The sequence below is a fragment of the Prinia subflava genome, chromosome Z (assembly GCF_021018805.1).
Source record: "Prinia subflava isolate CZ2003 ecotype Zambia chromosome Z, Cam_Psub_1.2, whole genome shotgun sequence".
NCBI lineage: Eukaryota > Metazoa > Chordata > Aves > Passeriformes > Cisticolidae > Prinia > Prinia subflava.
The window spans coordinates 56,107,471-56,132,014 of NC_086283.1; the positions used below are offsets into that span (position 1 = coordinate 56,107,471).

General features: G+C 34.2%; 1 protein-coding gene across 1 annotated transcript in view; it reads right to left on the reverse strand.

The window, feature by feature from the left end:
* Positions 1–3,582: 3,582 nt before the first annotated feature.
* Positions 3,583–24,544, reverse strand: part of SLC27A6 (solute carrier family 27 member 6) — a 36,988-nt gene continuing 16,026 nt past the window's right edge. The window contains exons 5-10 of the mRNA XM_063423820.1: positions 18,129–18,323; positions 11,511–11,601; positions 9,522–9,720; positions 8,862–8,959; positions 6,784–6,914; positions 3,583–4,689 (exon numbers count right to left, since the gene is read on the reverse strand). Coding sequence (XP_063279890.1) covers positions 4,513–4,689; positions 6,784–6,914; positions 8,862–8,959; positions 9,522–9,720; positions 11,511–11,601; positions 18,129–18,323 — 891 coding nt within the window. The 3' untranslated portion in view covers positions 3,583–4,512. The remainder of the gene's footprint in view (positions 4,690–6,783; positions 6,915–8,861; positions 8,960–9,521; positions 9,721–11,510; positions 11,602–18,128; positions 18,324–24,544) is intronic.

Genomic DNA, 24,544 nt, shown 5'->3' on the forward strand with positions numbered 1-24,544 from the left:
AGCCCCTTACCAGACTTGGACTGTCCTATATGGGTACCACTGTCCATACATACTTGTAAGAAATATTAATTTCTTAATCAGCATAGCAGTATCAGTTACATGAACAAAAGGAGACACAATAACAAGAGGTTTTCTGCCAGTCTAAGTGGCCTTTTTATTTATAAATATGTGTGTGTGGTCCAGCTGACATAACGCAAAACCTCCCACTTGTCATGCAGGACTATGGAATAACAGGAAGTATGCAAACTTAATGGTGCCAGAACAGCTCCGAATGGGAATAGGTCAGTGTAACTCCTACTGCAAGGCAGCAACAAGGACTGCTTTGTTCTATTGCAAAGGCAATTCCTCACCGTTTTATTTGGGCTGTGCTTATTGCAGTCTTTGGAGAAACTCAATTAAGTCTACTTTGGTGAAAGAATCCCAGATTTGTGGACTTGTTAGTGGCATAGGAATTGCATTTTGCTCTGCTAATGACCCAGTTTATTTTAAATTGTCCTGGCATAAATCATATAATCTATTTGACTAATTAAGGGTATGATGTGTAAGGTATTAATTCCTGAGTATCCGGACACAATCAGATGACCTTCTGATGTTACTTTTATGGCCAAATTAATTGCCACATGACGCTGTCAGTTATTGACAATACTGCTAATAATACACATCACACTAAAATTATTTCTAAGATTGCTGCTATTCATGTACAACTTTTCTCTGGCTGTCCTTGCATCCAATTTTTGTGATAGCATATATTAAACAGAAAGACATTATTTGCTTGAAATAAATCTTAACTAAGTTTCATACATACTAGTATGTGTCATTATTTCTGCTGTGATAATGCACATCAAATTACTAGTTGCATTGTTAGCTGGGGACAAGCTACTGAAAATGAACTTTTTATTTTTTTAAGAGTGACTTTTTTGTCTTTTCTCCCATAGCCACCCAGTATTTTTAAATTATAAAAATGCAGGGAAAAGTGCTCCTTCTGCCTTTACCTCTTTTTTCTGTAAAAAAAGAAAAAGAAAAAGAAAAAGAAAAAGAAAAAGAAAAAGAAAAAGAAAAAGAAAAAGAAAAAGAAAAAGAAAAAGAAAAAGAAAAAGAAAAAGAAAAAGAAAAAGAAAAAGAAAAAGAAAAAGAAAAAGAAAAAGAAAAAGAAAAAGAAAAAGAAAAAGAAAAGAAAAAGAGCAAATCAACAGTAGAAGGTGTATTCTGTATGTCATCTGCAGGAAATTTGTATGTCAATTGAAATACATTCTTTATGGTGGCTCTTATAGGTATGAGAATTCTCTTTAAAAGCTCTATTTATCTGCCTTGGGTGAGGAGAATGAAATTCAGGCCATGATCTGCTTGTGGTTTTTTACTGTTTTCTGGGGATCCTGAGAAAGATTATGAAAATTAATACAGACTAGAACTGTACTAACTATACCAGATTCACCCAAGAGAGTGGGTATGTGTTTACCCTTCCAGAATTTTATGTTTTCTAAATGGTCACTCCAACCTCTTTTTTATTAATAAACATTTCTTTCATCATCGACCTTCCTTAAATACAGAGGAAAAAAATATATACATTAAATCTCAAAAATAATTACCTTCATTTATTTTGATCTTTCTCTCCTTTCTATTTTTAAAATATGAGGTTAGTAGTGCAACTCTCCATCCACACCCCAGCTACCCCTCATCTGCTTCTTTACCACCTATTACATGAAATTAAGTTTCCCGGACAAATACTGGGACACCATTTTTCAGCAACACTCGAACCCTCATACCTCAGCCAGTCCAAATGTTGGTCTGTGTAAAGGTAGGAAATGAACAGGTTAGTCCCAATATTTTCTCATTCTGAAAGGAAGACTCTTTTTGTGGAGTGTGACATAAGCCCCATCATTATTCAGCCTTGAACCATGCAGTGCTGGTTCAAGAACTTAGGTATCCATGAGGAAAGTGACATTCTGCTGGGACATGCTTCAGTGCATCTGCTGGCATCCAACCTACTGGCTAGAAGAAGGGAAAACTACTGGATTGAGAGTAATAGACTGTTCTCCCATTTTCTTGGGGTAGTGCATGGAACAGAGCTATTTTACTTGCCTTTGAAAATACGCAGATTGCTCAGGCTATCTTGGTTGCAGTATGGAAAACACGGGAGAAGCTGGAACTCTGTATTTCACTAGTGCTCACAGCTGGGAATCAAACACTTGTAGGCTCTCAAGGCAGCTGTGTTATAAGAGTCCCACTGTTGCTAAAAATGTACCCAAAAGTTTGGAAACACCAGTGACTGATTCTGACAGAGCATGGAAGGTGGCATATAGACACTGTTCTTCCACTGTTCCCAGAAACTATTTGCTTCATCCTAGATACTTCACGAAAGAACTGACCAAATGCTGACACTCACGAACAAGCTTTTGTGTTTTGTTTCTCTCTTTTTATTTTTTCTTTTTTTAATGGAAAAGTGTTTTCTTCTTTTCTCATGTCTTTTTTTTCTTTCTCATTTCTTGCATTTTTTTGCATTTAAGTGGTAGAACCTTTTCACTAGTTATATATAGGATCAAGTCTTATAAAATTAAATAAATTTTAGACGTGCTAAATATGTTACCAAAGCTAAACAATTGATCCCACTAAATCCTTTAGTATTCTACAAGATTAAGAATGATACTGTGGGTGTCAGGGTGCCATATTGAAAACAAAAAATCGGAAAATAATTATTTTCCATAGAAAGGATGTAATTTTTACTGTTGTCATAAAAGGGGTCCTGAAGTATATTCAGCATATACCTATGTAAAAGTTAAAGTAGTTTTGATTTTAACAACCAATCCTTTGCTCAAAATTTCAGCCTAACATACAAAGTTGGGTTTAACTTTATAATAAATACCTCATTCTTAAATTTGCAGTTCTTGACAGGGTAATGACACTTCCACCTGTCTCAGTAAGTGGCAAACATCCCTGCCTCAGCTTTCAGCTACAGCCAGCCATTTGGGCCCTGCCTAAAGAAACAGAAAAAATGGGACTGCTCAGGAAATGCCACATCAAGTGACCCTCTTCTATCCTTATGCAACAGTTCTCTTCATTACCCATTACGTACTTTACATTAATATCTGCCATGAGGCATGATGTTGGTGTAAGAATTTGTTAGTTCTCACTGGTTTGTAAATTGCAAAATTGTTGACTTCGTTATTTATACTGGCAGCCCCATAAGGAATATTATGTTCAAAAATACAAGTTGTGATCTTTACATATTTTTCACTGCATCCTTGGTTTGCCTTTTTAAAGAAAATCAGTTAAAGCAATAATCAAAGATTCAAAAATTGACACAGGTTGTAATGTTTTGTTACATGAAAAAGCTAGAAAGACACAAGAAAATTAAATCCTACTTTCATGAGAACTTAGTTTCATATCACTGTTATGATGGAAGAGAGACTTATGATGCCCAGTGTGGAAGAGAGTCACCATTTCAGTATTCTCTGATATTGCTTCTGGCTGATCAAAGTGGGCATCACACTGCATTTGAAGAGGGCACTGTGCAAATCAAGTATCAAAAGAGGCTGGAAAACAGACTTTGTGCAATCAGACTTAAATCAAACAGAGAGAATGGTATTTGGAGTAAATAATCTTATACTTTATTTTAAAACTTAGAAAAAGCAATTATGAGAACAGAAAATCTAGTGTTTTATAAATTCAGCTATATTCTATACTCATAAAATAATTACCTCTAGCAGTTGTTACTAAGAGTATGGAAGCTATTTGTTACTCAATATGCTCGACATAAAGTGCTGCAATAATTCTTTTTATGCTATATAAATGATTTTCCCCATTAAGCGTGCAGATTTTCTCTGCCTATTGTTGATCTGCTGCTACACATTTCAAGAAAGTTTGCCTTGTCTTCAGAATTTGACAATCCAAATGGTCAGTTTAATAAATGAAAGAGCACAGATTATGACAGAAAAAAAATCTCAGTCGTGATGTTAATATTTGGGTTTGTTTGGAAGTCTTTCTTCTTCAATTTCTTTTCTCTTACATTCCATCAGAAAAGTCCTCGGCAGAAAGGATTTTTTTTTCTTCCAACCAGTGTCAAGCCTTTACTTCTTACAATACATATTCAGAAGTATGTAAACTACAGAAAAACAAGATGGTGCTGGCATATAGTCCACCTTTAGACACAACATGTGAAACAATGTCTTTATATGTTGATTCTTTTTTAATGTGTTACTATGTATCATTTATGTCCATTTAGTACTAAGAAAAAGTATCAGATTCAGCATTTACATTCCAAAGTTAATATAAAATAGAGTTCAGTTAAGTTTTACAGGTTATTTGCTTACAAATTTGTCTGAAGAGGTAAAAAGTGATTAGTGAAAAATAATGACCAAGTGAGTAAAGATATAAGACATATCCAAATGTAAATATCAAATATAAAAAACATTATTTTGGATAACTATGCATAAATACCGGTAATTAATTGCATTGTTTTCTCATACAATAGCTTGTATAGCCTGTCCCTTAATAGCCTATTATATGGTCAATTACTTAAAGCCTAATTTTCCCAGATAAGATCATCTCATGTAATTCTTTGGTTAACAAGACATATGCTTTCCTAGAATTATCTAAAAAATAAAGAGGATCAGTAATTGTAGATGGATTAAAACCTTCATCCACAAGTCGAAATTTTTGTTGTTTGAATGTTCCTGTCATTTCCATTTTTTCCTGCAGCAGAGAGAAAGATACATTATTCGAAAAGAAGCTACTCTTCTTTTGCTCACTTTCACATTTGTTTTTCAAATTCTTACTTGATGTAAGTCAGTTTATTCCCATTGTGCTAAAAGATTGGAGCTTGTGTGCTGCTATAGACCCACACCAGACACGTAGCTGACAAAAGCTCATTTCTTTTTGCATCCCTGTGCAGTGTCTCTGTAGTGTCACGTGTGGTGTATGTAGCCCCAGCGTGCCAAAGACAATTGATCTTCACTGTGCACATTATACAAGGAAACTACACACCATGAATCTTCTGAGAGTAACACCTGTTATTACTAAGAACTCCTTAATGATAAAACTCAGGAAATTTACTATATCTGTGACTACTGGCATCTCCCAAAAGCGCTTGAAAGCATCATGTACTAAATCAGCCATACTCATATTCCAAAGCCAGGTCCAAAGAAAGATGGATCTTGACCATACATTCTGTTTTCAGACTGCTCCAGTGCTATGGCACCCCTCAGAAAAGTGATGCAAGGCATCTGTAGTAAGACTGTCTTCTCCATTCAAACTACCTCTACTCAGCCCAACTTTATGACCTCTCTCCATCATCTTCTCTTCTGCCTTTATGTATTTTTATATATGCAAACAATCTCTGAATACAAAAAACTAAGTATTACATTCAACAAAAATGTCAAAGAGCCTTTTCATCTTCTCCGGGCATACCTACAGATTTTATCTACTTGCTCTAGTCGGTCTAAGAAATGTTCTGATATCTTCTAAAGCATTATTATATGTCAGATCAAGTGTAATAGGTTTGTATTTTTTTCCCTTGAAGTTCCACCTATTACCTTCTTTCTTGGTTAATGACAGCTGTACCAACAGCAATGTATCTGTAATGAAGGCATTTAAATTTTAATTTAAATTCAAATTCTGGATATTTGATATCCATGCAATATCCAAGATTCAGATCCCTTCTGTCCAGTGTAAAGGGTTTTTTTGCAGAGCTGTACAAGAGTGAATCTAGACTAGGTTCTCATAATTTCATAAACTAACTTCTGCAACATTCTCATATCTAATCTTGCTTGCTCACATCAGAATGCTGCTGCAAGATATCTTCCTGGACTTATGAGACAGATTGATAGATACATACACACATATTTCACTTTCAAGATCTTTTACAGATTTTTTGTTTCCCCTCTTTATTCTAAACCAGTGTTCAATCTCTGGGTGGTCTAAGATACCAACTTCATTACTTAACTTCTCTCCTTAAAAAATGACTGTTTTTTCTGCTCCTCAGACTTAGGAGACTCCTTCATAAATATCTTCAGAAAAAATTTTCTGGTGTTTTTTTGTTTTTTGTTTTGTTTTGTTTTGTTTTTTAATCAAGATGTTTGCAAAACTCTTACCAGAAACAAAAGTGCTCATCAGACTTCATTTATCATGCTCATCAATATTGTATGCTTTTGATACTCTCACACTTTTTCCTGTCTATGTGTAGTCCACTGTATTATACTTACATTGCTACACTCTGTGGGACAGATTATCTTTCCCCCAAACTGGACAGATACTAGAACAAAGTCATGGACAAATAAGGATGACTTTGGTGATTACTGTGGTGACAATAACGCACATTTTTTATTCACCTTTTCAATTTCTTTTCAAATGCTTTAATATTTGTCATTGTTACAGAGAAAACATTCATTTTTTTGTGCACAGTTACTGTCTCCTGCTTTAGCTTTATTTCTCTCTCATTTTCACTGAATAAAATGGACGTTAGATTCTTTTCTCCAGATGCAATTGTTCATGGTTTTAAATCTGAATCTTTTTCTTTCACCATGCTTATGCTTCTAATCTCCCCAAATCCTTTAGTATGATCTCTGTCCTTGCTCATTTGTACAATTTCTCTCATTTAAACATAATCTGCAAATTCATTGACTTTTTGTGTAATCCTTTTTCCAGGATTCCATTAATGAAGACAGCAAATAGGACCAGGTCTAAAACTAATCTAGTGATGCATGAACCCGCACTTTTTGTTATTCACTTAGCTACCTTGTGATTAAATGATGTAGATGTTTGTATACACAGTGCAATAATGCAGCTTACCTGGACTCTTAAGAAAAGGGGACAAGCATAACTTGGTAGATAGGTCACTACTTGCTTATACATTTGCTCCAAGTCTAATGATGCATTGTGCTTTAAAATAATAGAAGCCATTCCTGCTTTTCCTTCATGATCTGCATGAAAGGAAGTGAGATGAGAATTTTGTAACATGAACGAAGTTGAGATTATAATGGTAAACCTTACAAAATATACTGTAGTGCATTAACAAACCAAGAGTCATATATCATATTCTGAGTTTCAGTAAAGCTGCAAGACCTCATTCATATTTCATGTGGTATTACGTGTACTTGGAGATCACTCAAGTGATCAATTAAGCAATAATGCTGTAAATGAGTGTGGTTGGTAAGACTAAATGGAGTCCTATGTTCAGTGTAATCGATAAATGTGGATAAACATCAACAACATTCCTCTCTTGAAAACAAGAGTGAAGAGCTTTTTTCCTGGAGTAGCCAATTATGCCTTCATTTCTTTTTTAGTCTCTTTCTCTTGCCAATATCTTTTCTCAAAACTGTGGATCTGAATTAACAGAGAGAGTAATTAAAAGTTCTTACTGTTTTGTCTGAAAAAGGAGGGCACTGTGGGTCTTTGGGAAAGAACAAAATTAACTTCAACTATCAAAAGTAACTAAACACTTTAACCATCAGCTAGCAGTAACAGCAGAGATATTCTGATGTTTTCTTTGTTTAGGTTTAATTTTTTTCCTAATGCTACGAAATCAGTAAGGAATTTGATTTATCATTAAGTGCAATTATCAAGATAGTCACATAAAGTGAGCAGGTAAAACAGGTAAGTGTTGTATAGGGAATTACGTCTCTCATACTTTTGAATGTGATTTTCAGTTTTCTATGATGTTTCTTGTTTTATGGCTTTAAAATACAGGTAAGTGACACTTTTTCTCATTTTAAACTCCTTTATCTTTCTGTGGTGGGTTTATCCTTGCCAACAACCAAACATCCAGCCAGCTTTGTGCTCAATCCCTTCTGCCATGGGATGGGAAGTGAAGGAAAGCAAGACTCAAGTGATAAGGTAATGGCAGTTTCATAGGGAAGGTAAAAGATACACGTACAAGCAAAGCAAAACCAGGACATCATTCAGTATTTCCCATCATCAGGTAGATGTCCAGCTACTTCCTGCAGGGCAGGGCATCACTCAGAGCATGCAGCATTTTTGTGGGGGTGACAAGCAGCACAACCACAAACATCTCATCCACTTTTTCTCCGCTAGCTTTAATAACTAAGCGTGGCTATCATATAATAGAGAATATCACTTTGGTCAGTTTCAGACCACTGTACCATCTCCATCTGCTCCCAAGTTCTTGCTGTCCCCAGCATTCTCATGCACGGAGAAAGCCTTGGTACTATGCAAACTCTGGTCAGTAGCCAAGCACTATTAAGTTATCAACACTGTTTTAGCCACCAATGCAAAGCAGAGCAGTGAACAGTCTCCTACACAGAAACTTATTTTTATCCCAGTGAGACCAAGCATATATTTTAAAAAAAGATTTAGTGTGAATGAGAATCAAGCCCATATGATCTCATGAAAAGTAACAAAAAACCCTATTAAAAAGAAATTAATGTATATTCTTACTTAGAAATTGGTTTTTCTCTTTGTATTCTTTTTCATTTTCTTCTTGGTTTTGTAACTTAACTGTTTACAGTTATTTTATGAGGCTAAGTGAAATAAGAGAGAAAAATGTTTTCACATATTTTCCTTTAGAGTTACTTTAGAATTACCTTGCTGACACTTTATTTTGACATGTCTGGATTTTACACAGATATGAATTTACTAAATCTTTATATTTTAATTTAGGTTATGCAGCTATCACAAATGCATGCACAATAGATTCTCAAAAATACTTCTCATTGCATACAGATAAAAAATGCATGATTCACTGGCTCATTCACAATCGGGTGGTATTTTCATTATCTGCATCTACATTTTAGCTAGGTATTAAACAGATGACTCAATCAAATATGATTCACGTTTAAACCACAAAATAGAGAGAGTTATGATGGTTAACAATGAACCCGGGAGAAGTAAAATGCTTTACAAGCTTTTACCTGGCACAGGCACACCATACACATTTGCTTCTTGTATGAAGTCCAACATTACAATGACATCAGAAACTTCTGTAGTGGCAACGTTCTCCCCTTTCCATCTAAAATGTGTGAAAAAATAATTTAATCCCATGACACTTGTCCTTTGAAAAAAGCTTTAGTAGAAACTACAGTAATTTCAGACTAACACTACCTCCTCACATTCTTTCACACTTGTCACATTGGAATTTGATCACCAGAAGACAATGTTGCAATTAAACTGTATTATAACACTGTAAGGGCCCTTGAAGATGAATTGTTTCCAAGTTTTTTACATGTATATAAATGTATCAAATGTGACCAATCTCTGGTATTTGATACATTTTTCTCCACATCGGTATAGGACTTCGTTGCTCATAGCAAAACCATCACTAGTTCTATGAATATTGAAAAGCATGTTCAACGAGCCGGAATTCCTACAAACTATTCTAAAAATGAACCGTTCAACCCCACAGGACTCAAGGAACACTTATGACAAAACTAGGCCTGTATCATCCACTTCAGAATAATTATAAACTACATCACAGTATCAATAAATCGAACAGTTCCAGCTGAAAACAAATATAACCACATTATTCTATCTATATATCTTTGAAGAAATATGAAAAAAAAAAATAACTGTACCTGAAGGTATCTCCAATCCTGTCCCAAAAGTATAGAAAATTGTCATGGTCTTGAACCATTAGATCTCCAGTATTAAAATAAAGGTCTCCCTTCTTAAATACCTCACAGAGTAATTTCTTTTCTGTGTGTCTTTTATTGCCAGCATAACCAAAGAAGGGGTTCTTCGCATTGACTTTGGAAATCAGAAGACCAGCCTCACCTATACAGAGAAGTTGAAAGAATATAAACCTTAAATATCATTGAACATTTCTGTACCTGACATTAATATTAATTACAATATTGTCAATGCAAATTCACAGTCACTTGGATTTCTTCCTGGTGACTCACCAGTTTTCTCCCAGAATGATCATCTATCAATTGTAAGCTCACTAGTAGTTTATTACTCTCTGAAAGTGCACAATTCAAGTTAATATTGAATTGACTCTCCACATGTTACTGAATTTTCATGAGTGTCAACTTTATCAGCTTCCTAATGAAAAACTAGTGTCAATCAAAAGTAGGTGCTCAGCCCGGGCACTATGTCCCTATTTAATCTCTTTTCAGAGGTTCTGGGAACAGTGAAATTGCCTCAGCTGGTTGGACCGTGGTGTTAATAACACCGAGCTTGTGGGTTTTATCCCTGTGGGGACTACTCACTTAAAGGTTTGACTAGATCTTTGTGGGTCCCTTCCAACTCAGAATATTCTGTGATTCTGTAACTTCCTAAGAATATTCATTAAAGTGATATAGTATCATCAATTTACTTTTTGGTGTAAAATATAAAAGTTTAATACAATTTTTTTCCCTCAAAAAGTATGGCGATTAGGGGAAAGGATTATCCTCCTATGCATGTTGAGTACCAAGGTGTTCTTTTGCAGAATGTGGAATAATTGAATGAAATAACCTTTCTGCGAGCAAGTTCTGAACAATATAACTTAAGAGTCCCATTACTTTGTAACAAAGACAAGAATTATAAATATGAAAATATATCAAAATGCTTCCAAATGTAGGCACAATTTTTAATTTAAGATTGCCTCCTTAAAAATAAAGAGCTTGCTTTTTTTTTCCATAAACTGGTAGTGTTTAAAATAAAAGTATTTAGTTCACTGGTAGTATCACTGCAGCCATAATGCTCTGAAGAAATAAGACATGGGTAAGACAAAGATTACAGACAGAGATAATGCTTTTCATTAGACTGAGTGGTGTAGTTGGAAAAAAATTAGTGTCTAGAGCACGTGTTCCCTTCACAGGTCAGTGTGGCATCCCTAGAGATAAACTGCTAAAAAATTTCAGCTTTTGGGGACATATTGTCTTCAAAGTGCCCATGTTTGATTACCAACTGTTAGAGAATCTCTTAACTCCTTTGAAAAATCTATTTCTGCTCCCTATTAAAGCTGTCTGCCTGGCCGTTAATATGAGTTTTTCCTGCTTCTGTTTCAGCTGTTACCTTCCCATAGCTCATTCAATGTATGCTCCAGTATCTGTTAACACTTTTAAAAATTGTGTAATCATGATATTTGATAAATATTTTTAAGACAGCTATAATCAAGCAAATTTTGGTTTTGTTGTTTTTTGGATTTTTTTTTAATTATTAAGCTGAATCACATCACTTAGTCAGAAACACTTAATCTCTCATCAAAAAGTATTTGCTCTAATCCACCAGTCTTTCCTGTAGATCTCTTAGGCAACCATTTCCTTATGTTAACCTCCTTTAAAAAACACAGATGTCACTATGTATAAACTCAAAGATAATACCATAGCATCACTTTTGAACACTACTCTTCTGCGAATATATCCAAGGATCTCCTGCATGCTTCTGATATCAGCACTGGTATGTTTAATGCTGTTTTATCTGAGATCAAAAATCATATTGCTTTTTTCCAGAGCAAAGAGTAATAGTTAATTTAGTAAACTACAGTAACACAATACCAAGGCTTCTTAAAACAACTCTCTGAAGTATTTTTTATTAAAATCAATAGGCTGTAATATCCTATTAAAATACATACTTACCTTTCTTAACTTTTTCACACCAACCATGTTTATTTCTAATTGGTTCATCTTTTTGGAAATCATACTTGATTAAATCAAATGGGAAAAAAAGCTAAAAAAGGGAAGAAGTCATCAGTTACTAATCTACACAGTGACATCTGGTGGCAGCAAATATACATAAGGAAACCTGTGCTCCAGTCTTGCACATCTGAAAGAAGAATGCAGTTTCACTAAAAAATGAAAATACTCTGTGTAAATTTATGCCATTTCCTGGAGGTAAGCAACATCAAAACAATTTTGTAAATGAAGGCATAGAACTGTCCTTTCATTAATTTTCTTACAAGTAAGTTATGGGATCCACATCACCAGTGAAAGAGCAATGTGAGTCAGCATAATAGAAGCACTGTCTCTAGATATCTTCTAGCAGACACGATGTGTTCTTGGGGTTTTCTGGCACTGAAAACAGCTGGCAAGGTAAAGGCCTCACAAACGAAAATCTGCTTCCTGTTGGGCTTCACTGTTGCTTAACTAGCCTCAGTACTTCCCTCTTTCTTTCTCAGGCTACGGTATGGTGGTGGGGAGCACCAGCAGCAGAGTACATCCTCCCCTGGCTCAAAGCAAACTGAAGGAGAGGACAAGATACTCCTATCAAAACTAGAAACTGCAAAACTTCTTTTCTTCTTCTTTTTTTTTTTTTTTTTTTTTCCTTTTTCCCTTGAATATACAGCATTTGACTATTATTTTGCTTCATTTTTCTGCTGTGATATGAATCCAAACTGGACCTTTAAGGGACACTACCTTACACTATTTGGGCAATTGTGTTTGCAGTGGTCCAAATTGTCTCTATTATTCTGAACAGATAATTGGCCCGGCTTGGGGTTCCGTGCTGCCTTCTCAAAAAGAAATCTTATCAGCAATCTTTAACAACTAGTGAAACCAAGGTAATTATCTTCTCCTGAGAATTCTTGGCAATAGGGGAACAATTTTATAAAACATGAATACACCTGCACTCTTCACAAAAAGGAAATGCAATATAACTTAAGGAGGGTTATATGAAAGGGACTGAAGTAAAAGGTAGGATGTTAGAACATAAATGTCTTTCCTCTTCTGCCACCAACTTGGATGAAGATTTGCATCTTTATTCTAAGTTGAAATGTTGTTGTAAATATATCAAATATGTTTTTCTGAAATCTGAATAAAGAGCAACATGAATCCCACAATTTCAGTCTCATATGGACAAACAGATTCATTGAGTCCTTTCAATGTCCAGCACTGTGTTCTTCTTCTACCCTAAGTATGAAACAAAAAGATGTTTTTAACTGTCAATCAAAGGAAAAAGGTCATAGCCTGCAAAATAAAGTAATGATTCAAGAAAGGGACAGTATTTTAATTAAGTGAAGGGTAATTATTTTTATTAACCTCAGATTAAATCATTAACCAAAGTCAAGAATCTGAGAGGCAAAATGCCTTAATTAGAAAATAATTGATTACTCTTGAGGAACAGAGTTGGAGTGGGTCTTCTTTGTTGTTTGTTTTTTTTTTTCTGGCTACATTTAAATGCTACTCTTTTTCACTTTTTTTCTTTTTATATTGATATTTATTACTTTAACAGGTTTCATATGAATAAATACAATTGATAAAAATATTAAGAGTGAAATGTTATAAAATTAAATGTTATTCCAGTTTTGTGTCTGATTAGAATAGCTTAAAATAATGCATCATACAGAGTAGTATTTTGACAAGATACAGTTTTTGAGCTCTGAAAGAATGAAGAATTATTTTAAATTGTTATAAACCCTCAAAAACTCTAATTCACTACCTGAGATCATCTAAAAACTATTGAGAATATCATTATATATAACTATACTATGTTATATACATCTTTTTTTGCCTACAACTTCAGAGTATTAACGAGGTGTATTCCAATTGGGTTTTTTAAATAATAATCATGAAAATACATAATTAAAAGAAAACACCACATCTTGTATTAAATATGCATAATGAAACTATACAGAGTCTGTGCAAACAGCTGTGCCTGCGCAAAAGTCTTTTCCAAGCTAAATCATTCTGTGATTCTAAGAAGCTTGCTTTTCATATTAAATACTAGAAAATGAAAGCTCCAGAGTGAAGTATTTAGTCTGGGCACAAACTAACACTTGGTTCACCTCATTATTTAAATTCTAATGGGACGAAAACCTAAGCTGTTGAAGCATTAGCATATTATTTTCACAGAGTACTGCATGCAACATTCATCATTTTAATCTACATTTTACTCTCTGAAGCACCACATAAACGTAGCGAACAAAAAGCATCATTTAGCAAGCTGAAAGTGCATTAATGTGCAACATTGTCTACTATTATGTTGACTAGATGTTTATCAAGTAACAGCTTCCCTTATATATTTTTTTTAATTGGAAATATGTGAGTTTAAATATTGTTTTGGAAGTAGTTGTGACATGCCTAAAGTTTCAACTTACAGCGAATGCTCAAAGAACCTTTATCAGAAAATAGAGATCACAAGCTTTTTATTACTGGTTTTAGAGATTAAGGTTTTTTTAATATTCTTTTGGAGATTATCGGTTTCTAAAACAAAGCATTACATGTACTAGATTTAGTTTCAAGCATCTTTAAAAACTGAAATGTAAGAAAATAAAAATTCGGAGCATAATATCATCACATCTTAAAAACATCACAGTTTTAAAAATATACTTGAAATGCCTTATTTATGCTTCAAAGAGCAGATGCATAGGTCCTCCATACAACTTTGTTAGCCAAAGTAAAAAAAAAACAAGAAACAAATCTTTTAAGCTATGTTTGATATTAATTTAATCATGGCGTGTAAGAATACAATACCTTACAAAACACCTGTAGTACCTCAGATTATTTTAGATCAAAATCAGTCAAAGGAGAAGAAACATTAATTTTCACTGGCCAATGAACTTAGGAGCTTCCATTGCTTGGATCCATACACTGATATTCTTACTTTGAACCCAGTTTTCCAGGATCTTAAAATTTGCTTAAAACAGACTTTGTTTTTTTTTAACTAAAAATTTATCTTCTGCCACAAGGTCTATAACTGAATGAAGAAGTACATAATACTAATTCTGAATGGCTGCGTGAAAGCCATTTTATATAATGAAATTATTTAAGATCTATTGTAAGATCTAAATGCTTCTCAGCTAAAGCTGTTTTTTATCAATACAGTTTTGCATAAGGGATTTGGATTCCTTTGATAGGTTGAGTATCTTTGTTTAAAATGAAATGAAAAATTACATTTACAAATAAAGATGGCCTTTTTTTTTTTTTTTTTTTTTCCATAATGCTTTCCAGGTGAACATGCCATGGGTTATTTTTAGCCCTTCTTATAAGCTTTCTTGGATCTCATTAATCCCAAGCTCCCTTGTTGTTTGTCATCACTCAGAATTTATTTCAGTATAAGAAAGAGATTTTTATATAAATTAGATAGACACAATTAAGGGTCTTCAAGATGTTTTTCCACATCACATTTATATAAATACACACATAATGTACGCCATATACAAAATAAGTGATTATTAACATAAGTTAGAGACATATGTATGTCAGATGTAAAGATTAAACAGTAATTTATTATATTACTGTCTTAATCAGTGTAAATCAGGACTCTATTTTTTGTAAAAAGTTTTACATTTTAGCAGCTGAAAAGCTATTCAGAGGCTTCTACTTTTCTGTTCATTGACTCTATGTAAACATCTTTACTGAAAGATTTATTCATATTCTACAGGGAAGCTTTCAAGCACATGAACAAATCCCTCTTATATAAAGAACAGTGTGAAAAGAAACAAGTGCAAACAAGAGCACTGCTTTTAGTTAACATCTTAAATACAGTGACTTCTGCCAACTGCTATAACATTCATCTGTTTATTCCTATTACCTTAAGTCTTCCAATATTTTTATGAAAAGAAATATGTTCTGTAGAACCTTAATATTATTTATCACAAGCATTTATCCCCAGGCCTTAGCAGTTACCGACAGAAAAGTTACTTTGCTCATTCTGAGAGCTCAGTTTGCCTCTTAAAGCTGTAATTTTTTATCTGTATTTCACCTTTACAAACTGTGCCATTGCCACACACACAAAAGAATGCACTCCAATTTTTTCCTCTCCCCTCCTCCCCACAATGTTATGCTTGGAAACTTTCTACCATTTCCCCCTCTATACTCTCAATACTTGTATCTATAGGGCTTTGTACTGCATTTACTTTGTTGCCAGCTGTGCAATTATGCTGTAGGAAGAGAGCAAGTTTCTTCCTTCTCCTTTAGTGTATCACACATATGAACACACAAATCTTTTTCCCCCCACTTTCTCAGTTCTCTTTCTTTCTATTCCCAGTTTAAGAAACAGATGTTTAGAAAATCCCTAGAAAGCAAGTTAAAAGGTATCTCATGTTGTCCTGCATGGCAAGAGAATGTTTCAAAAGCTGTTCTGGCGTGTCTTTGAAGAAACAACAAATGTTAGGAGTTGGGTGGCTGGGCCCTGTCTGTGCCATTGTGTACTTTACAGCAGGAGACAGGTTTTCTTTCCAACCTCAGGTCTTTCACAAGTCAGCAAATCAGAAATAATGCTGTTCTCCTTTATATATCACTAGATGTCTAGTGCATGTCATTTAGACTGAAGTAAAACAAAAAACAGCTACACTTTAGAAGGCTTTGTTTAGTAATCTGCAAGCTGCAAAATGTATTAAAAAAACAGAATAAATGCCTGAAATAAGTAAAAATTAACTTTTCTATGGCATTAAAATATGTATTTATGTGTGTCACATGCAACCCCCCCCCACTACTTGATTAAAAATACAGTTGATTAAATAAACATGCAGATAGTTTCAAGTTTAATCTTTATCCGCTGTAGACTTTACATGGTATTTCCAAAAGGTTAATGACTTATGACAAAATTCTGCCAGAAATTCTGCAATGCTGAAAACAAGTTTACTCAAGCTTGGAACATACACAAAATCTTGTAAGATTATAAGGCATCTGGCTTAGAAAAGTCTGAAACAAAAATTAACATCAGCTGTAAGGTTCCTGGTTCACCCAGTACACCCTAAATTCCAGATCTCTGATTTTCTGTAGCAGTTCTGGACCCTTCTGGAGATATCCAGCACCATCAAATGGTCACTGCCTGCTACAGAGCATCAAACATGTAGGACAGAGCATCAGTGGAGTCATCTGCTTAAATTCCTGAGCTTTCAGTGGTGTTTTCTGAGTGGTTCCAGAATCCTCACTGCAGTCTGAGTTTCTGTATGAGAAGAGAAGAATTTGTCTGGCCCCAATGTGTAGAGCAGTCTGTGTAATTGTACTGTGATAACAGAATATTGAAGTTTAGGACCCTGGAACATACGCTGCCTAGAGACCTTTTTACATGGCATCAGAAGATACCTCTGTTGTATTTCTGAGCAATGGTTTTATGTCACTCCCTAAAAAGTTTTCTTGGGACATTTTGCTATCACTTCTCCTAAGGAGCACAAATGTCATTTAAGTCAACAGGACTTGTATATAGATAGGTATCACTCAATTTAAAATTCTAGGCAATGCATGAGGGACTATTTATTTCAAGAAGAGTAAAAACTGGTATAAACAACTACATAATTATAAATACATAGTCTTGTTGCAAAAATGCTGGACATCTTTCATATAATTAACCAAAGCTTGGGACACATGTTACTTTGTTTGGGACTTTCAAATCATTTAAAAGATTGTCCTTATAGGCTCAAAAAGAAGAAATCTATCTGTGAATTTCAATCAGAAATAAATTTTTCATTTACTCAGAAGGATGGAGGAAAGTCATAATATGATATAAATAACATGTAATCCTCCTCTCCAAGATATATGACTGCCATTTTCAAATCCTATGAACTACAGAATGGTTTTTTTTCTAGTTTCAGTAACCTAGAACACAGCAAACACCTGCAGTACACTGTAGATAAATGTGTATAGCATTTTAAAATTAATAATCTCACCAAGTATTCTCTGTCACAATAACTCAACAGTGATTATATATGTATTGTGTTATCTTTGACATTTCTGAATTCTGATATAGGCTAGATGTAGTTTGAGTTAATTATGTTTATTTGTACCTAGGTATAAAATATCTATTTTGTAAAAATTTTGTATCTGTCTATATGCAACTGTATGCAATTATTATAATATATTAATTATTAGTATTAATCCCCTTTATGCAAAATATTTACATAGCAATATGCAATATAAACATACTATATAAACACATCTCTAACCATAATTTGTAGAACAGTAAATCAGAATAGAGATTTGTAGCAGTATTTCAGCGATGAGGAATTCTTAGGTATTAAAATAAATCCAACTTTTCTTTTGTCCTCTAATGTAGTAGAGACCTGAAATTATACTTGGCAGCTGATTACTCAAACTTTTAGAAGAGAGCCAAAGCCCTTTAGACTCCTGTGAACTCTAAGAAAAACTTCAGTGTTACTGCTGAAAGCACAACTGGGTTGAGTGCCAAGATTTTAGAGAGGGTCAATTAACTTACAATAACCAAGTTAGAAAATTTGTCTAGTACTTATGACTGTACTCAAACTAAGAAACAATTTTTCAGCACTACAACTAAGTAGAATGTAAATAAAGAGTCACCTTATAGAAGAAATTGGTGCGTCCAACAGATCCAATCTTTCCTGTGTGGTTCATGAAACAAATGTTTCCTTCAGTAGCACCATAGAACTCGCAGATCTTAACATCACCAAATCTGTCTATAAATTCCCTCCATACATCATTTCTTACTCCATTTCCAACTGCTAGTCGGACTTTGTGATTTTTTTCTCCTTCCTTCTGTTAAAAAAGGAAAAAAAAAATATATATAGCATACATATAACTGCATTTGATTCTTACATATATTTTAGGAAAAACATACCTTCTTCAAAATACATCCTGTAAAAAAAAAATAATAATACTCAAGAAGTTAAAGAAAGCTGGCATAGCTGATGGACAGCTGCAAAGTAGTAAGCTGCAATTTAAAAATGATTGTCTTGTTGAACAAACAAATTATTTCCTGAAAAATTACTATAATTATTTATATAAACACTTCTATATTTTAGGAGTTGTATTGTCTCCACCTATTTCTTCCCAGAGGAATTTAAAAAATTGGGAAGAACAGAGAAAGATAGGAATTATTTCCATCACAGGATTAAAATCAGAAGAGATGAATAGTTACTTTCTTCTGTCTTCAAACTGATTATGAGGAAACAATCAGATTTCACATATTTGTAAAGTATTTTCCTTCCCACGTATTGTATGTGAGCCATCTTCTGTACTTTTTTCAATATTAAGACTCACAAGGTTTTGTTCAATGTTACTGGAATACTGTATTTCTTAGTGATCTTGTGTCTTTACCTTTGAGAGGTCCCACAAGACAGAGAAGTTCCTTTTAACATAAGGAACAAAATAGCATGTATCCAGTTCCGTAAGATGTTCTAATTTTATTTATACATTCCCAAACACTGAGATTAGATTGATCACCTTTAAAATACAGTCATATTTAAGTTGAAGTACCAGAAGGCAAAACATCTGTACTGTTTGGATTTGTTTGGGTTTATTTTCTTTTCATTTCACCTAATTTAAAATATGACTCCCTTTTCAATCATTTCAAGTTGCAATATAGAACACTCTAGAAGTGAGAGAGCTCAGAATAAACATAGGTAAATTTGTTACCACTTACCCTCAGAATTGCATAGCACTCTGCCACTGCAACTGTCTCTATACACTTCTATCAACCTACACTCCTGAATATGCATGCAAACACCTCTCTGTATACAAATGCACACATCTGCACATACTCACACATATATATGTCTACATCCACATATATATACACTATAGAAAACAGAGAGTCTCTATCTTCCACTTTTCTATTATGCCCCTCCCCTCCCCCCCCCCCCACCAAACCAGTATGAATTAGTTATAGCTTTACAGTAAAAATCCATTTGAACACCTTTAGTCTCACATAAAATCACAGCAAATTACCTTTGTAAAGAGACCTGGTCAGCTGACTGAAACAGGAATCCTTTGAATAATTTGGATATTAAAAACAGTAAAGCATCAACTGAGTACATAGACAGCAGTGTACCTCCAAGGCTTATGTCTTGGAAAAATTAAATTTTTCATGAGGAAGTGAATTCTTCCCACTGTTACAAAATGTTGCAAACACAATGGAACTTTAAGCTCCTCTAAATTACAAAGACCACCAGGTTTTCTCCTTCACTCTTCAAGACCAGGAACTCACAAAAAGATAAAAATGTATCTTTATACTCTTTAGAGTCTTCCTTCTCCAAAGTAAGTTCTCTTTCTGAAATGATTCAGCAAGGGAAGAATCTATTTCACTAGATACAGGTAGGTATCTGCAGATTACAATCTGAGGCATTATCCCATAATTTTACCTCAAAACCACATCGCTCACCAGCCTCCCCAGTCACTAACAACTCTGTTTTTACAAGAACCCAATTCTTGCTTTTTCCCTTCTATCTTTAGATGTGAAGGTAAATTTCTAAACACATAAGCATCCACATCATTGAATTAATGCTAAATCATTACTAACAAGTGCTGCATTACATGGCACTACAAATCTGACACAGACATAGCCTGGAACAAAGTATCTAAAAATTGCCCACAGATGTCATTTTTACAGTGGTTTGTTTTTCGAACTTGAGATCCAATATCACAATGCAACAATGGAGGTTTTTACATACTTGAAAGAATAACATCTGCTATATCACATATTCAAATTCATTATACTGTCAATGAAAAACAATAATATTCTTATTTTTTAAGCTAAAATGTTTCAGTGTTACTTTGAACTTAATCAGGAAAGCTTTTAATGTATGGGTGTCTTTTTTTTTTCCCAGAAAATTGTTCACCATTTTAGAATATTCCTGTCAGCTCAACAAAAAACTTTTAAAAGTGGGTTATTTTCCTTGCAATTTCAATGCAAAACTGAAATGAACATATCCAGCTGAACAGCAATCTCTTGCTGATGCCACTGAATTATTCAAATACACTGCCTCTGTTAAGATACAAAGAATAGCTTAATAGATACTTTCAAGAAAATTCTTTTTTCCACAATGAACAGAGGAGACAAACATATGCATATATATATGTGGATGTGTGTGTGTACATGTACACAGTAATTGAGTCTTTCATCAGGCTAGAAACTCTAGAGACCAAGCTAGTAAAAAGATTTTGCTTCAACTATTTTTATTTTAAGAAAAATAAAAGCATTGATAGCTGTCTGCTGAAAAGATAGAGTTTTTTCTAATCTAGTTCATCTTCTAAGATAAACTAGAAGACAGTGGCCTACATGGATTATGGTGTTTGGGTTTATTTCCCAAAATAACAAATACCACATCATTTAAAAGGGCAGTAATTTCAGTTCCTCATATTACTTTGGCTGGTTTATATTAATAGAGCACAAAGTGGTTTCTCTAACGGCAAAGATACACAGAAGTCCTGACAGGTCATCATCCCACTTTGCTTGCAATGTTAACACCTATCACAAACATCAACAATACAATGTAAAGCCCCCTCACTTCAGGAGAGGATGCTCTCACAGAACTCAAGCTTTTTGCAAAACACAAAGAAGGTGTATGATGTTACCAAGAACTGATCACAGAAAGCAGATTTCTTAAAAGGTAGAGCAGTGATTCACTTCTTCACAACTAAAGTAGATTTGCACTGCTGCAAATGCATATTTTGATTTAGTCAGCCCCACCATAGTTGGACCTGTCTGTTGATACAAGATTCCCTGAAGAGTACTGCAGGGCTTTCTGGTGAAGAGACTAAAACTGTCATGCATTTAGCAATCTTTTCACTGTAAGAATGAAAATGATACGTAATTTCATCTCCCAGCAGGTTTAATAACTATGAAGAAAATTATTAAAATTAGGTAAACTTCAAGCAGTGAGTTGAACTCACAGTAGTTTTACATGTGAGTAAATGAATATAGCAATATTTTATCTATTTTTAAACCTTTTTTATAACTAATATATGACATTAGTTCATGTCAGCTTTATGTGTAATTAACTTTCAATGTAAAAAGACTCACAATAAATAAAACAGAGGTAGCCATTCTAACATCTGTCATCTCTTTTTAACATCAAACATCATCACATATATTATTGTCAAAATCACTGCTGAATTCCAGCTCTTAGGACAGGCATGTTGGTGTCCATGGGCACGGTGGCTGAATAGTTATGTAGTAAATAAAATGCTAAGTAAGAGAAGGGAAGGAAGAGATGATAATTTAACCAAATTACAAAAACATATTTGAGTGATGAACACTTATGGTGTTCTAATGAAAAAAGAAATAAATACGCAGAAACTTATGCTTTAAACTGACTAGACCAAATAGGCTTTGAATTTCTGCCATTTTCAGATGTCATTTCATCAGCTAGCTTACCTTCGGTACAATAAATAAAATTATAAGAGTACAAGGAATTCCAAGGAGTCACCTAGTACATCTCCTCCCAGCAGAAAAGCTCTGTTATCCCTGTGCCATTCTTGACACCTGATCAAGCTGTGGCATGTCAGCCAGCTGCCCTGCAACAGCTGGCATGCAGCAATTGTGTGCATGCATATTCTTGGCTGTCTTGGTTTGGAAACTTGGAGGAGGATGGATGCAGGAGAGGGATGGGTGCAGGAGAGCGATGAGATGGGTGCAGGAGGAAAGAAGAACAAATATCTCCCAGCAGGTTTCAACAGATGAAAATAGAATACACATTTTTGGTTACATTTTTCAACCCAAGACATTAGTCCACTGCAAAAACACTGTACCAAATTAACACCTCCTACACTAAAAGCTGTATTTCCTCATGGTATCTCATTTACAAAGGACTCAGTGCCTTCTCCTGGTCACCTACCACAAGTAAATTCAAATAAGTTCAAATTCCATGTCCTCTGATAATTCAATTATGATTTCTGTTCCTGAATTTACTAATAGTTCTCCATAGATAGTTAGGACGAGAGATTTTTTAATAGCACGAATGTTGTAACATCTTTCCACGGTTTCTAAAAACGTCTATTTATTTTCCTGCACTGTGATTTAATTTTCTTAATGCAGAGTGATTCTTAAATAAAATGGGGTTTAGTTTACATCCACTTATTTCTAACAGTAAAGGTGAAGCACTTTTTCAACACCTTTTTCATTGACATCAATGCATTAATAAGCACGAACAGTTCTTACCGTACACCTGGATTTTTTTTCCGTTCATTCTGCCAAGATCTTTGAACTGCGTACCAAACATCTGCACACATCATAAATCAGTTTGACACATAGTCTCCATCTTGTGTGCTTGTTTGTTTTGTATATTAATTAATTGACAAGTCAAGATCTGCCTAACTACAGTAAATACCACATACCTGGAATTTTTATCTGGCAGTCTTTTTTCCCCAGAGTGTTCTCAATAAACTACTTGGACTATCTAAATGATTAAGCTGTTGGTAAATGCCTCTTAGAGTGCTATCAACAATATACTAACTGGTGCAAGAAGTATTCATGATTGCAGATACATAAAAATGTGCTGAGCAGTTGCTTTAAACACAAGAAAACAAGTTCACTGCCCTTCTTTTATTATTTCTGCATAAGGAAAATCCAAATGGAGAGAAGCAAAGATGATTCAAGGAAAGAAGGCATGAATTGTTCTCTGTATCATGGTCTTAATGAAACTGAAAGCAATCTCAGAGCTTGAGAATGCAAACATCTGTTAAATATAAAATATGATGAGACAGATGACACAGTATTTACAAGGTGTATATGGTACAACACATTCATCAGTTCCTCTGTTGATACACTAGCCCTGAAAAAGGGACATCATGTAGTTTATTAGACTACAAGATGAGGGATATCCTACTATTACAGATGTAAAACTTTTTCAAGATGCACATCCATGTTCATTATTTAATAATGCCTAATTATAAACTGCAACTACATTTTTTGAGCAAAACATATACCTAAATTTAAAAATAAATAAAAGAAAATGGGAAGGATGTGAAGAGATGCACCATAAGAAAGGACATGAAAAGCAGGAAAAGGACACATCTTTCTAGTCCAGAAACTGGTAACTTGCTATTTAATACAGCTCACTCTCATCCCATTTTTAATAATCTCCTGGATAATATATTAAGATTATATTCTAAAAGAAGCTTTCTTCATTTAGCTCTTCTAATAGGAAATATTTTATTTAGTTGTACTGCCACCTCCTCAGGAAATATCTACCAACAAAAAAACCCATTACTTTTGTCTGTGTTCTACCCGGTAATATGGAGTAGATAATTGTACTTTTGGTGATTGTCCCAGGAGCACAGTACTCAAAACAAATCACACAAAACTTTTCAAAGGTCAGTTCAGAGAATTAAACACATACACATTGTTTCTTGTGGTGCACATTACACACAGTATTCTGTGAGCAATATGAGGCTTCCCTTTGTGAAAGCATGATTGTGATTTCCAGGCTTTAATGTAAGCACATTTTCTGCATTACTCCACTAGTTTAACCTAAAACACCAGTCTAGGAAAAACTGAAAGCTGTAAGGAGAGAAATTGGTCAAGTTGCATGACGTTTTAAGTCATGGTCCACCATGTTAGAAACAGTAGCTGACATTGTAACTAGCCTACAGGGATGTTTTGGATATGAAAAACTAATGCTTCCTAAGACATTACAGAAGACATTTTCCACAAAGATCATCTGAAAACCTTTACCATTATTAGTGGGGAGAAAGAGAAAACAGACACAGGATCATCTGTGGCAGCCAAGAGAGTTATGCCAGTAGATGTAAGTATCAGAAGGCAGTAAGAAAAACAGGTGGGTCTATAATCTGTTTAAAGCCACTTTTCAGAAACGATAACTGTTGTTTTAGTTATGGCAGTTAAAAGCAAAATGTTTACTGTGACATACAGTCTGTTTTTTATAAGGTCAAATTATACAGTCTAGAGGGAAAAAATACAAGCTTCCAAATCTCACGGCCTTTTCTAAGCTTTAAATTCAGATGTACTGGATATGTTC